The following is a 14,906-nucleotide window of genomic DNA, read 5'->3' as shown; positions in this document are numbered from 1 at the left end:
GACATTTGGATCTTTCATGTCCACTGAATATAGAAATGTTTGTTTTATTTGGTGTTTAAGTTGAGGAAAAAAATATGGAAAAAAATTTAAAAGCAACAAATGAGAATGCAAATAGTTTGTGAGCAGGAAATGAAATGCCTTGACATCATAACATGAGGATTTTTTTTTTTTAAAGGAAATCAAGATGCTTGGTTTAGAGAAGAGAAGACTAGAGAGGACATGGCAATGGTGTTCAAGTATCTGAAGGATTATCATAAGGAAAAGTATTTGTTCCATTTTGCCACAGAGGATAAATCTAAAAGCAGGGGGTAGAAAATTCACAGAAGCAGATCTAATGATACATATGGTGTACTTGCATAGTTTTTAGTCAGAAAAAGTAGAAAAGAGCTCTCACAAAAGGACTCCAATCAAAACGACTGTTGGGTAAAGGTATAGAACTAGATGTTTTCTAAATTTAACTAAATGAGCCTCTGAAATCCCTTTCAATTTTGTGGTTCTGTAATAATCTAATCAAATTTATGGTACCAGCAAAATTTGATAGTAAAAATGATATTGTAAAATATCCCAAATCAGTTCAGCAAAATATCTGCCTTTTAGAGAATTTCCTATATCCTATATTTTCCTATATTTCCTATATTTCCTATTATCCTTCCTATAGTTCAGTATTTCATAATCATTATAAGAGAGCCAGGGAGGTTTCTAACATCTAATCTAAATTGCTCAATACAACATTTTACAGTGAGCAATAACTTTCACTAGACATAAAAGGGGGGAGGAGGAAGGTATACAAAACCATCCAGATAATGATACAAATTAATAGATTAAAAATTCTATAGCATTTGATTTCTTCTTAGTTTTGCCATCCACTTACCAATCAAGTATAATAAATTTCCTCTGTTCCAAAAAGATTCAGTGGAATTGTTTGAATATTCTAACTTCTTTTGTTACATAAACCTGACTTCAAAATTTATTTTAAATGATTGATAAACTATATCTAAAGATACATATAAAATATATACATTATATTAAAGCATATTTAGAAAATACAAATTCTAATTCTAAAATAATGAAAACAGTGGATATCACAAAGTAAATTCCATTATATCACTACCTTAATCCAAAAGACACAAAAAATACAACTTTCGTGTCCTTTTCAAGAATATGAATTTCAAAAGTCAATTAAAAGGTGTTATTCATATTAAATAGACTATGCACAAAACCATAAAGGAGAACAGAAGCAAGTAACTATTTTGCCTTTTAGTTAATACTGTCTTCTTAATATAAGTTTACTTATATATGTCATCAGCAATAAGAAAATGCAAGGGAAAAATATGTTACTTAATGTTAAAGAATAAACAGAGCCTTATGAAAAATGTAAAACTAAAATAAAAAACTAAAATTTCTTAAACAGAAAAACATATTCTCTAGTTAAGTGTGAGATTAGAGTTTTTAAGTTTGCTTGCTAGTCTAACAATTTGCAGTTATAAGAGAGGTGCTCATTTACATAAGTGTCAGTTAACCCAAACCCACCTGACTGGAGATGTCCATTGCGGCATGTCAGGTTAGTAGTGTCATTATAGACGTCCGTTTGTGACTTGGGAAATTGTAAAACTGGTTGCAGCTTCTCTATGCAACAAATAGAAAGGGAGTAAAAAAATACAAAATAACCAAAAAACCCAATAAACAAATAAAATGTGCATATAAGATCAAATAGATTTTAGAGTTTAGCTTTTTTTGCATTTATATAAAGCATAATTTCTAGTTAGCACAAAAAATAGGCATATTGAAAATAACAGAAATCAGCAACTACAGTACTTATTTGTAGGCAAAAATGAAAGGTTATTAAATTATAAAAAGTCTAGTATTTGCTTATTATCATCATTAGTAAATACTTGTTCAGCACCTACTATGGATAAGAAACTGAGCTAGGCACTACAGATAATACAAAGAAGTCTAACACAGCACAATTCCTATTTCTTAAGATTTCAAAATTTACTTGGAAAAGTTAAAATATGCAACAATGAAAAAAACTACAATACTATATACCTACATATGAAACAAGATAAAACAGAAGAGTTTTTATTAGAGGGACATCACAGTGGGCTAGGTGACATGTAAACAAAAGCTTTATATAAAAGAGAGCTCAGACTTGGATCTTGGAATGTAGCTAGGATTTTGATGAGCAAAACAGAAAAGAAAAATAACCCAAAAGAAAATGGAATTAGAAAAATTACATCAGTACAGACAAAAAAAGGAAAGTAACCCCCCTCCCCTTTTTAGTGTGGTATCATTCTGTATGAGTCATGAAGAAACCATGATCTCACTTTACAATTTACATGTTACATTTACACTTTATACTTACAATCAAGTAAGCAAAACACAAATTCTGTGATAAAATTCTTTCTGATGATGCAAATCAGGGTTATTATTGCCAGAAAACTTTATTCACAATAATTCTTACACCTTAATGTCACATCTTATTTCATGAATAACTCACATATATTTGATTTAATGATGGAACAATATATATATGCACTACTATTATTTGTCTTCAATCCTGCTCTCCAAAGAAAACTAGAGCTATTAATATTTCTAGGAACCAGTGCCCTGAATTATCTGTACAGGGTCAAGGAAGAATCCTGCTATTTGTGTGATAGGCTTGGCTCTTTTCAATAATGAGGTGATTCAAAGCAATTCCAATAAACTTGGGATAGAAAGTGCCATCTGCATCCAGGGAGAGAATTAAGAAGACTGAATGTGGACCAAAAGCATATTTTCACCTTTTTTGTTGTTCGTTCTTTGGTTTTTTCCTTTCTTGTGTTTTTTTCCCCTTTTGATGTGTGTGGGGTGTGTGTGTGTGTGTGTGTGTGTGTGTGTGTGTGACATACGAAATATAGAAATCTGTTTAGAAGAAGTGCATATGCATTGTTGGTGGAGTTGTGAACGAATCCAACCATTTTGGAGAGTAGTTTGGAACTATGCTCAAAAAGTTATCAAGCTGTGCATACCCTTTGATCCAGCAGTGTTACTACTGGGATTATATCCCAAAGAGATTATAAAGAAGGGAAAGGGACCTGTATGTGCACAAATGTTTGTGGCAGCCCTTTTTGTAGTGGCTAAAAACTGGAAACTGAATGGATGTCCATCAGTTGGAGAATGGTTGAATAAATTGTGGTATATGAAAATTATGGAATATTACTGTTCTGTAAGAAATGACCAACAGGATAATTTCAGAAAGGCCTGAAGAGACTTACATGAACTGATGCTGAGTGAAATGAGCAGGACCAGGAGATCATTATATACTTCAACAATACTAGATGATGACCAGTTCTGATGGATCAGGCCATCCTCAGCAACGAGATCAACCAAATCATTTCTAATGGAGCAGTAATGAACTGAACTAGCTATGCCCAGAAAAAGAACTCTGGGAGATGACTAAAAACCATTACATTGAATTCCCAATCCCTATATTTATGCACACCTGCATTTTTGATTTCCTTCACAAGCTAATTGTACAATATTTCAGAGTCTGATTCTTTTTCTACAGCAAAATAACGTTTTGGTCAGGTATACTTATTGTGTATCTAATTTATATTTTAATATATTTAACATCTACTTGTCATCCTGCCATCTAGGGGAGGGGGTTGGGGGGGGTAAGAGTTGAAAAATTGGAACAAGAGGTTTGGCAGTTGTTAATGCTGTAAAGTTACCCATGTATATATCCTGTAAATAAAAGGCTATTAAATTAAAAAAAAAAAAAAAAAAAAAAAAGTGCATATGTTTAACCCATATCGGATTGCTTGCTGTCTTGGGAAGGAGAAAAATAAAATACTATTAAAAATTGAATGCTACTTTCCTGAGTCATTAAAAACACTTCTGCAGCTCTTTTTTAGGGGAATCAAGAGGAATATATATATATATATATATATATATATATATATATATATATATATATATATATATATATTCTCCCCCTACTTTGTATTTCAAAAATTCGCTTTATGTCATTTGTTTGGAAAATAGTTCCCTGTTTTGTCAGAGAAATTATCTTTAGTTTATGATTATAAGAATAATCACAACCTTGGTATCATCTGTTTCAAAACATTTAAATTATTTATGATTTATTTTTTAAAATACCTCTAGCTACACATTAAAAACCTTTACAGTAAACTAAGAAATCAACATCCTTCTAAATTAGATGAATGTTTAAGTAAGATATTCCATAGAACAATTTAAATGACATTTTTCACTTTCTATGCAATTACTTTATACTTTTCTAACACAATTAGATAATCAAAAGACATTCCATGAAGTTGACAAAATTAAGAGTGAATTTGAGCCAATGTAAAATCTCACACACACACGTGTTCAGCTATGCCCCATCTATGCAAAAGGTATTTCCACACAAAAATTCTTTTTTATTCAAAATATTGCTTTAAAAAACAGGTTCATTTTTCTTTAAAAGCTTTCCATAACCATATGTTATCAATCCACTAAAGCTCATAAAATGATCAAATGTTAGAATATGAAGCTATTTTCTACTTCTAATCTCACATTTTTATAGATGAAGAAATTGAGGCCCAGAAACAGTAGAAAGATGAAATTAAGAATTAGGACTTGGGTCTCTGATTCTCAGTCCAGTATTCTTTCCACTGTTTTATATTGTCATTCTATGGCTCTTTTGAAATAAATCTTCACCCTAATACCAGATTTTATCAAAATAAAAAATTAAACATACTGGTCTTAAAAGCTAATTAAAACCCAATTTTACTATACTATATAAAATGTATTAGTCTCTCAGATTATAGAGGAAATATACTCTACACAATATGGCAAATGGCACCCTGTATCTAGAAATGAAGTATATATTTGGGAAGAAAACTCATTTTTCTTTTAAATGTCATTAACAAGTATTTATGCCATTTAAGTTATAAATTCTTAAATAGCATACTGAACGAGCACTTCATTTTCATCATGACAGAAATCTACTTTTTCAAGCGGAACAAACTTATCACTGCCTCATTTTCTAACACAAATACTCTATTCTTCCATAAACTGTCCCATTTGGCTTATATACTGTATTCAATAGCAGAATGTTAATTCCATGAGGACAAAAGTTGGTTCATTTTAGTTTTTGCACTCACAGCACATAATAGACGTTTAACAAAATGTTTGAATTGAATTCCAGGAGGCATAGAGGTATAGAGAAGAAAGAGACCAAAGCTGATAGAAAGGCTGGAAAGGTTATCTATTATAGGAATCTGGTTGCTATAACAAGCTCAATCTACTGCCACCTGACTGCAACAACACTGGAAATCACAACTTCATAAAACTTACATGAAAACTAGGTTTAATACAAGAGAAACCAACATGCATGTAAGACACCAAGACAGAGAAAAGAGTTCACAATTCTTACATAAGTATGCATATTTATGACAAAAGGACAAAAGAAGGAAGACAGCAGAATCTCCAGCAAAATGGGTATGGTTTGGGAGAAGGTCCAGTAAAGGTTGGAAAAGGACAAAACCACTCCTGAAAGGAGAGAAGCAAGGTGATGGCAAAAGTCACATTATTTTCCCTTGAGAACTGCTAGATCATGAAAGATAGGATGGTCTCCTTATTTATAAGGATCCCAGCTGCAGAAGCCTAGTGCAAACTGTCTGGCATCTGTCTTGATTCCAAAGCTCACACAAGGAGTCCAGTTTGAGATGCAAATAACAAATTATGTCAATTGGCAGGGGGAGGGGGATGGTAAGATAAGGGGAGGGAAGATTTCCATGACACATTCAAAGCCTCTTGCATGCTCTGGATCCAGTGTTTCTAGAAAATATGGCCACTCAAAAAGACAAGTTCAGTCTTTAACAATAGTGAGATAGGGACTAATATGTCTTGGATCAAATCAGCTTTACATTTTGTAGTCAAAGTTTGGTGAGAGTCTATGGAGTAAGCACAAGGGAAACACTGGTTGAAGGTAATAGGCCTGAAATAATAAGATGATTGATTCGAAGGAAACTAGGAAGCCATGTAGTACTTATTCCTGAACAAGAATCTCCTCAATAGCTACTCAATAGAACTTGTTGGACTTTGCTTGAAGACCTCCAATGAAGAGAAAAAACATTATCTGCCCATATTGACTTTTGAACTTCTGTAATTGTTTTTAAATTTTTCTTGACATAAAGTCTAAATCTGCCTCTGCATATTCCAACCCTTGCTCATAGTCCCGCCTTTTAATTTCCCTCAGGCCAATTCTTCAAATACTGTAATATAGCCACGTTCATTCAAATCTTTTCTTCATCAGTTCAATATTGTCTTAATTGATGCAATTCCACAGTCCCTTGTGAATCTGAATTTTTAAAGTGTGTCCAGTTTCACTCTTGCTCTATCTGTATTGTATAAATTAAGCTTTCGCCTAATTACCCATCACTTTAGAAGGAAACCCAATGGAGAACATATGGCATTTGGGACACAATACTATTTAGAATATCAACTAAAAAAACAAAAACAAACAAAAAAAAAAAACTGTTAACATTTAAAGCTTTAACTCAAAACCAGTATTTTCTCAAAGCTTTTTATCCTTATCATTTCTACCTATACAATCTCTTGGGCATTCATCCTGACATACCACCTAGTGAAGACCTTTGTCACCTCTTACCTAGACTACTTGAAAATTTTCCTGGCTGTTCTACCTCCTCTATCTCCACATCTTTAATCAATCTTTCACAATGCCAAACTTATTTTCAAAATGCTTAGGTCATTCACCTTTCAATGGCTATTGCCTCAAGATATGTAACCCACTCTTTAGCATTGTACTCATGGTCCTCCACAATCTAGCGCCAACCTATCTTTCCTACTTTTTCTTCATACTATTCCCCTTCACATATCAGGCCCCAGAAAAAAAATGAATTTATAAATATTTCCTGATTTCATCTTGACCTGCTTCCCACAAATGGACTAGGATTGTCTACTTCAGATTAAAGACCTACATCTAACATTATACTTCTAGCAGTATAGCCATCCCTCTCATCTCCTCTCCCCAAGCCCATTTCAAAACTTGGACTATACTCTTAGTATGCTAGGTGGTGATAGGTTAAGTTTTCACTTTTTATTGTTCAGAAGTAGGCCATCTCTACACTAAACTATACAGCCATCATCCTCTTTCTCTTCTTACCAGAACCTTGGACTCCATTCCTGGAACTCCAGACTCTGAGCTTTCATTTTGCTAATCAGACTCCCATACTACTTTCTAGCCATCCCTACATCATGCTGCCTATTCCCCTTCAAGTTATTTCTCCCTATTAAAATCTAAATTCCTTGAGTGAAGGGAATTAAGGAATCTGATCAATGAAAACAATCAACAATACTCCAGGGCTGTGAAGTCAAACTCAAAATAGAAGGGGGTTACTAAATCATGCTTAAGGATCCTTGTGGGTAACACACTGACACAGAAAACATTTAAGAATGATATCTATATTCTACTATATTATCAAAAGATAATGGAACTTAGCAGGATTGGGAAGTAAGCCTGGGATGAGCTGCCACTGCCCACTGCTTCCCTGGTTGCAAACTAGTAGTGTTATAACTAATGCTCTTTAAGAATAAAAGAATTGTTTATTCTTATTCTTACGAGAAGCAGGTGTATTCTCAAGGAGGATACACCAAATACAGAATCAGGAACAAGCTTTATTCTGCTAATTTGGTTCTTTATCACTCCCTTCAATGTTCAAATTGGTCAACTTTATAGTCAAGAGTTAATTGCAACTAGTCAGCTTTACAATCCAAATTACAATTAGGTCAGATTTACAGGTAACAATTGTAACCTGCACAATTGTAATCAGGTTACAACTGTTCGGTTTCCCAATCCTCTTTATTCATCCATTTCATATGTCAAAAGCAGGGGTCCTCAAACTTTTTAAATAGGGGGCCAGTTCACTGTCCCTTAGACTGCTGGAAGGCCGGACTATAGTAAAAACAAAAACTTTGTTTTGTGGGCCTTTAAATAAAGAAACTTCATAGCCCTGGGTGAGGGGGATAATTGACCTCAGCTGCTGCATCTGGCTCGCGAGCCATAGTTTGAGGACTCCTAGTCAAAAGGCTTGTATGGGGCTCTATCTCTTTGCTCTTGGCTTCAATATGAAGTGTAGACATTAGGCTCTAGCCTTTATCTCCTCCATAATCCAGTTGCCTGGTTCTGCTCCTGCCTGAGCTTCCCTGGACCACGACCAACACTGAGCTGCCATCTAGCCCCACAGCACTCAGGGAGGATTGGTAGGGGACTTCACCAAGCGTTCTGATCAGAAGAGATTTTGCATGAAGTTCCTTAGGATTCCAGAAGAACACCTGAAACAGCACTATGCTGAACTGAAGGACAGGTCATTTTCTCTGGGCTTATGAAGAACATGAACATGGGCCTGTTGTAGCCTGGTCTGAGAAGATTTGAATGTGGTAAAATATGTAGAATGATGCTGGGGGATACAAATTCAGCTGATTCCAAGCCAGGTAACATTCATAGAGATTTCCACATTCAAGTTGGTAGGATCATTCATGGTAGTGATTCTATAAAAAGTGCTGAGATCAGCCTGTGGTTTAAGCCTGAAGTTATAAGTTATAGTTGACTATAAGTCTTGTACTCATGAATGAGTCTAGGAATAAGGATTTTAAAAGTGGATCTGGATTGTACCCATTCCTTTTAATAGCTACAGTATGCTTGCGTATATCTTCATTACTGTGTGTGTGTGTGTGTGTGTGTGTGTGTGTGTGTGTGTGTCTGTCTGTCTGTCTGTCTGTCTCCATTCCTGAAAATGCCATTTCATGCCAGGGAACTAAAACAAATTGGAAGCATCATTTTCTAAAATACTCTAACCCTATTCAATAAAACTTTGGAAATGAAAAAAAAAAAAAAAGAAATAAAGAAAAAAAGGTTTGTGACTTGTCACTGACACTAGTCAGTTTGAGCTGGTTTAAGCTTAGATCCCTTTGTCAGGAACTGTGTTGTTTAGCCAGTTTCTTAACTTATATGGTGACTGATTGAAGACACCTTAACACATATTTCACCCCTCCCTTATCCTATTTTGACGTTATCTGTGAAAAACCTACTTCTCATAGTTCACATTATTATTTATTTTGTTAGATTTACACTTAATTACATTTTAATCCAGTTATCTACACTAAGGAGTGTTGTAGGTACAAGCCTGGTGTGTAACATTTCGACTCAGAAAGACCAACATTGGGTAGAGAATGCTGACAGAGAAGGTAATGGTTTCAAGGTTTAGCCTGGGACAGCTACTTTTGGATATGGCCAATGAGTAAATACATATTGAATAAATCTAACGAATATTTTGTTTTTTCTTTTTTTTTTCCTACCCAATTTAGGGAGAGAGTTTTCAGGAAGAAGGGAAGCTAAAAATAGTACTGTTAAAAGAATTAGAAAAAAAAAAAGAGATAGTCACTGAAGTATCATTTTTAAATGCACAGAAGCAAACAGAAATACAAAAGAATATGGAGAAGCAGGGCAGCTCTAAAATCAACACGTTAAATATGTTATGTGTTTAAAAAGAAAAGCAAATGTACATAAAAGCCTCACTTTCATATGTAATCTTCATATGTACCTAATATATAGAAAATTTCATTTTATTTGTTGTTTTTGAGGTAGGTAATTTTAAAAAAGATTTTTTTTTAAAGCCAAATTAATTCCTAAGGTCTCTTTTGATTCTAATATCCCAATGAACCGGCTGCTGTAAACATCATAAGAATGCCCAAAACTCAAATTCCAATCTATTAAAATTCAAGCCAACCTGATTACTAAGTTAACTGATATCCTGACCTTTATATTTACCAGTCTAAGACTGCTATAGATATTAGTTTGCTCTGAGACCATAAGCAGATTAATATTTTCAATATGAACCAGCATTTTAAATAATTCTAGAGGTCCAGACAGAACATTTATGTCCCAGTTATCTAACATAAATCAGGTGATTTGTATTTAGTATTGACATATGCTAGGCTAACATAGCATTCTCAGCTTCCTTCCATTTCTGTAGACAAAACATAAGGAAAGACACTGCACATACACAGTGACTCCCCTTTAGCTTTACTTTGCAGGGTCAGACAGACAGGCACCATGGCTGGTTTGTGGTACAACCTGCACATACCTCTAGGGTAGGTTGAATACCAACTACCCTTTTCTCACAAAGCACAAAGGACTACAGAGCTTTTGTGCTCTAAGCTAGCTGATATAATACACCTTGGAACAGATTTTGTTAGCTAACAGGTAGGTCATCAGATTTTTCTCAGTGATAATGCTCTTCAAATGCACCATTCAGAGGCAGGTACTATTTGTGTTGGTAAAAGACATGAATTAGAGCAAACAAAACAATGATTTTAAAATGTCACCTTCATCAATTAACTTTAAATTCAAAGAAAATTGTTTGCAAAATTTTTTTTTCTTCTTCTCAGGTTATTTTTACCTTCTTTCTAAATCAGATCTTTCCTGTGCAACAAGATAACTGTATAATTATATATAGTTATTTAACATATACTTTAACATATTTAACATGTATGGGACTACCAGCCATCTAGGGGAGGGAGTGGGGGGAAGGAGGAGAAAAGTTGGAACAGAAGGTTTTGCAAGGGTCAATGTTGAAAAATTACCCCTGCATATGTTTTGTATATAAAAAGCTAAAATAAAAAATAAAAGAAAAGAAAATTGTTTGCAAAAATATCTAAATTTGCCTAAAAATGAAGACCAGAAATGAACGAAAACTATTTTAAGTTCATTTTCATTATCCACTATTAAAAAGTTCTACTTGTTACTGAAATACATAGTGGAGCCTATTTCTGTGTATTTTCTACATGAAGCCCTAAAGTTCTAAAGATCTCAATTTATGGAAATCACAGCAGAAGTAAAACTATTCCAATCAAGTACATTGTTAGTCAAGAAAAATCAGCTAAGACACCTTTCTCCAAGAGAAGCAAATGCCCTGTTTAGGGAACTCAAATTTTTGAATTTACAAACAAACAAAAACTTCCTAACATAGCCAGGGAACAATTTAAAAAGGAGTGCAAATAGATTTGCTTGAAGTTAAGTGAAAAACGATTTGTCCAGATAAAAAGTTCTACAATGGAAAAATAGTATTGCCAAAAAAACTCTGCTTCCCATTGCTTCAAGACAATTCCAATAGACTTGGGATGGAAAATGTCATCCACAAGCAGAGAGAGAACTTTGGAGACTGAATATGGATTGAAGCATAATATTTTCACCTTTTTTTGTTTGTTGGTTTGTTTCCTTGTTCCTTCCTGTGATTTCTTTACTTTTTATCAGATATATAGGGAAATATGTTTAAAAGAATTGCATTTATTTAACCTATATCAGACTGCTCACTCTCTTAGGAAGGGGGAGTACATACAGCAGGGAGGGAAAAAAATTTGGAACAAATAGTTTTGAAAAAATAAATGTTGAAAATTATCTTTATATGTATTTGGAAAAAATACTATTAAAATGTCTTTACTGCTTCAATTCTCACTTAAGAAAATATTTGTAAATGAAGGTTTTTCTCAACTAAATAATAAAATATTTTCCCCCACCCAAAACAGTATGGATATGGAATTCCAGGACCCTATACGAAAAACTCACAATAATGGAGCCTTAAGAATAATTACACCAATGTCTTTAGATACTTGAATTGTAAGTCTCCAGCTAGTAAAGGAGGTGAAAGAATGCAAGATTTGCAATCAGAAAAACCTAGGTTTAAAGCTCACCTTTAACACAAACTGTGCAATGATGATAGTTCTTCCAGGTATTGACCTCTCTCAGCCCATTTCTTATGTATAAAATAAAAAAGTTTTAGTAGATGGCCTCATGTCCTTTCAGCTCTAAAAAGATGATTCTCATCTATAGTGCATTCTTCAGAGTTGTAATGAAGATCAAATTAAATAATATGCATGCTGTGATGGAAAGACTGGATTTGGATGGGCAATTTGAGTTCAAATCATATAACCTTGGGCAAATCAACTTCTCAGTTTCTTTATATATCAATTAAAGAGTCTAGACTAGATAAAAGCTTCCTTCCTTGATCCTACATATTTTGTAACCACTAAAGTGCTTTATAAATATCAGCCGTTCCAGAAACTGGAAACTGAGTGGATGCCCATCAACTGGAGAATGGCTGAATAAATTGTGGTATATGAATATTATGGAATATTATTTTCTGTAAGAAATGACAAGCAGGATGATTTCAGAAGGACCTGGAGAGATTTACATAAACTGATGCTGAGTGAAATGAAGAAGACCAGGAGATCATTACATACTTCAACAACCATACTATATGATGATCAATTCTGTTGGATGTGGTCCTCTTCAACAATGAGATGAACCAAATCAGTTCCAATAGAGCAGTATTGAATTGAACCAGCTACACCCAGAGAAAGAACTCTAGGAGATGAATATGAACCACTACATAGAATTCCCAATCCCTCTATTCTTATCCGCCTGCATTTTTGACTTCCTTAACAGGTTAATTGTACATTATTTCAAAGTCCGATTCTTTTTATACAGCAAAATAACTGAATGGACATGTATACATATATTGTATTTAACTTATACTTTAACATATTTATCAGGTATTGGTCAACCTGCCATCTGGGGGAGAAGAAGGGGGGAAGGAGGGGAAAAATTGGAACAAAAGGTTTTGCAATTATCAATGCTCAAAAATTACCCATGCGTATATCTTGTAAATAAAAAGCTATAATAATATATATATCAGCCATTGTAACTTTCTTTGAATAACAGTATTTCTTGAATGTCTGTGGTAGAAGAAGATGGCTAACAATATTATCCAGTACCAAAATTTTCTATGGCATAGCATCTTGTAATTTCAATGACATGGATTTGTTTACTTAATTCTCTCCTCTTATCTTAATAGAATATGGCTAAGTGGCTAATAAGAAAAAGATATGCTCATTACAGGGATAATTTCCTATCCTGGAAGATCAGCTTTGGCTTAGCAAGTCATCATATTCCTTTGTCTCTCTGATGGGAAGGTGGGTCCATCAACTCCAAATGTCTCTTTAAAAGGAAAGATAAGCTTAAGCATTTCATTTCTCACTTGGCTGCACTACTACTTCTCCAATTCATCTTCCTGCCATAGCATGCATTCCTCCTCTCCTTTTGAGGTTAGTTTTGTGTACTGTCTTCCCCCACTAGACTGTAAGCTCCTTGAGGGAAAGAGCTCTTCAGTCACCCCCAACCTATATTTATATTCTCAGCTCTCAGCATGGTGGCTGGCATATAGTAGACACTTAAATATTTACTGATTATTATTATTATTTCTATTCATCCAGATGAATTAAAATGTAATAGCATCTGATGCTTATGCTACATAAAGTGATACCTTATTATCTACAAAGTATTCTACCCATATTATTTCCTCTTCAGATCAATGTCTAAAATGAAGGCAGCACCAGAATCCCTAATCTAGAGAGATAAATTCATAACTAAGAAATTAAATAATTTACCCAAAAATCACACAGCTAGCAGAACCAGAATATAAAATTAGATCCAATTCCAAACTTATGTTATACCATTACAATTTAAGTAACTATGTATTAAATAACTACACTAAATTAATTTTCATCTCCTCATGTTGTCTTATATCTTTCACAATCAAAATCCTAGAAAAAAAGCTGTCTGCTTTTACTGCTTCTTTCTTTAATCTCCATCCCTTACAATCTGACTCCAAACCCATTATTCAACTAAAACCAGTTGTCTCCAAAGTTATCGATAACCTTTTCATTACCAAATTCAATGGTCTTTTTTAGTTCTTATTCTTTGTGATCTCTCTGCAATATATCTAGATTTTCTCTCCTGGAAAATCTTTCCTCCTGAATTTCATGCCATTTCTCTCTTTTGATTTTCTTTTTATCTGTCTGACCACATGTTCTCAGTCACTTTTGCTGGGTCTTCCACAAACTTCTCAAATTGAACACATCCAATAAAGAACTGATGATCTTTCCATCCAAAGGTATCTCTCTTCAGAATTTATTTATCATTTCAAGAGAATTAACATTCTTCCAGTTATACATATTCACAATTTTAATTCCGCAATCTCACTGGCCCCCCCAGTCTATCAGTTGCCAAACTGATTTCATTTTTCATTTTTCTCCACATTTCAAGTTTATTATATATTCTGCACTTACAAAACTACTGCTCTGTTTTGGGCCTTCCTCACTTCTTGCCTTGGAAATTCCAATAGTTTCATATTTGGTTTCCCCCCTTCAGTTATCTCTATACTCCAATTCATCCCCCACATAGTCCTACACAAATTCTAGCAGCTTTTTATTACTTCAAGGATCAAATATAAACTCCTCGGACTAGAATATAAAACTCTTCACAATATAGCTTCTTTATCTTTCAGTCTCCTTAAATATTATCGCCATCCACATACTCTACTATTCATTCAAATTGGTTTGCTTCCTGTCCCTCACAGGAAATTTTATCTTCATTTTCCATGCATTTGCACTAGCTGTCCCTCCCCCAAGCTTAGAGTGTTCCTTCTTCCTAACTTTGGCTTTGTGAGTCCTTGGCTTCCTTCAAAAATTAGTTAAAATCAAATCTTTCATAGATTTGGGTAAATTATTTAATTTCTTTTTAGGGGGTTCTCCTAGATATTAGTGCTCTCCCCTCAAAAGTTACTTTCCAACTATTCTCTATATAGTGTATATCTCTATATGGGTGATTTGCTGTCTTTTTCATTAGGATGTAAATTCTGTGAAGGCAGGGATTGTTTTTGCTTTTATTTCATATATAGGGTGCTTGTCACAGTACTTGACACTTAAAAATCTTTAATAAAAGGTTATTTATTGATCAGCAACCACATATAATCTCTTAACTCTTCTAGGTCTTCTTCTCTTAT

General features: G+C 33.9%; 1 protein-coding gene across 11 annotated transcripts in view; it reads right to left on the bottom strand.

Annotated features, from left to right (window-relative positions):
* The window catches only part of SPAST (spastin), a 94,494-nt gene that overhangs the window by 56,337 nt on the left and 23,251 nt on the right, over positions 1-14,906 (bottom strand). For 8 of the 11 annotated variants that reach the window (XM_031951230.1, XM_031951229.1, XM_031951236.1 and 5 more), the window contains exon 4: positions 1,531-1,626. The exons of the other annotated variants lie outside the window; for them this stretch is intronic. In XM_031951230.1, the coding sequence (XP_031807090.1) occupies positions 1,531-1,626 (96 nt within the window). The remainder of the gene's footprint in view (positions 1-1,530; positions 1,627-14,906) is intronic. 11 annotated transcript variants of the gene reach the window in all.

This window comes from Sarcophilus harrisii, chromosome 2, assembly GCF_902635505.1.
Source record: "Sarcophilus harrisii chromosome 2, mSarHar1.11, whole genome shotgun sequence".
NCBI lineage: Eukaryota > Metazoa > Chordata > Mammalia > Dasyuromorphia > Dasyuridae > Sarcophilus > Sarcophilus harrisii.
The sequence above is the reverse complement of the archived record's forward strand: the minus strand, read 5'-3'. Positions and strand labels throughout refer to the sequence as shown.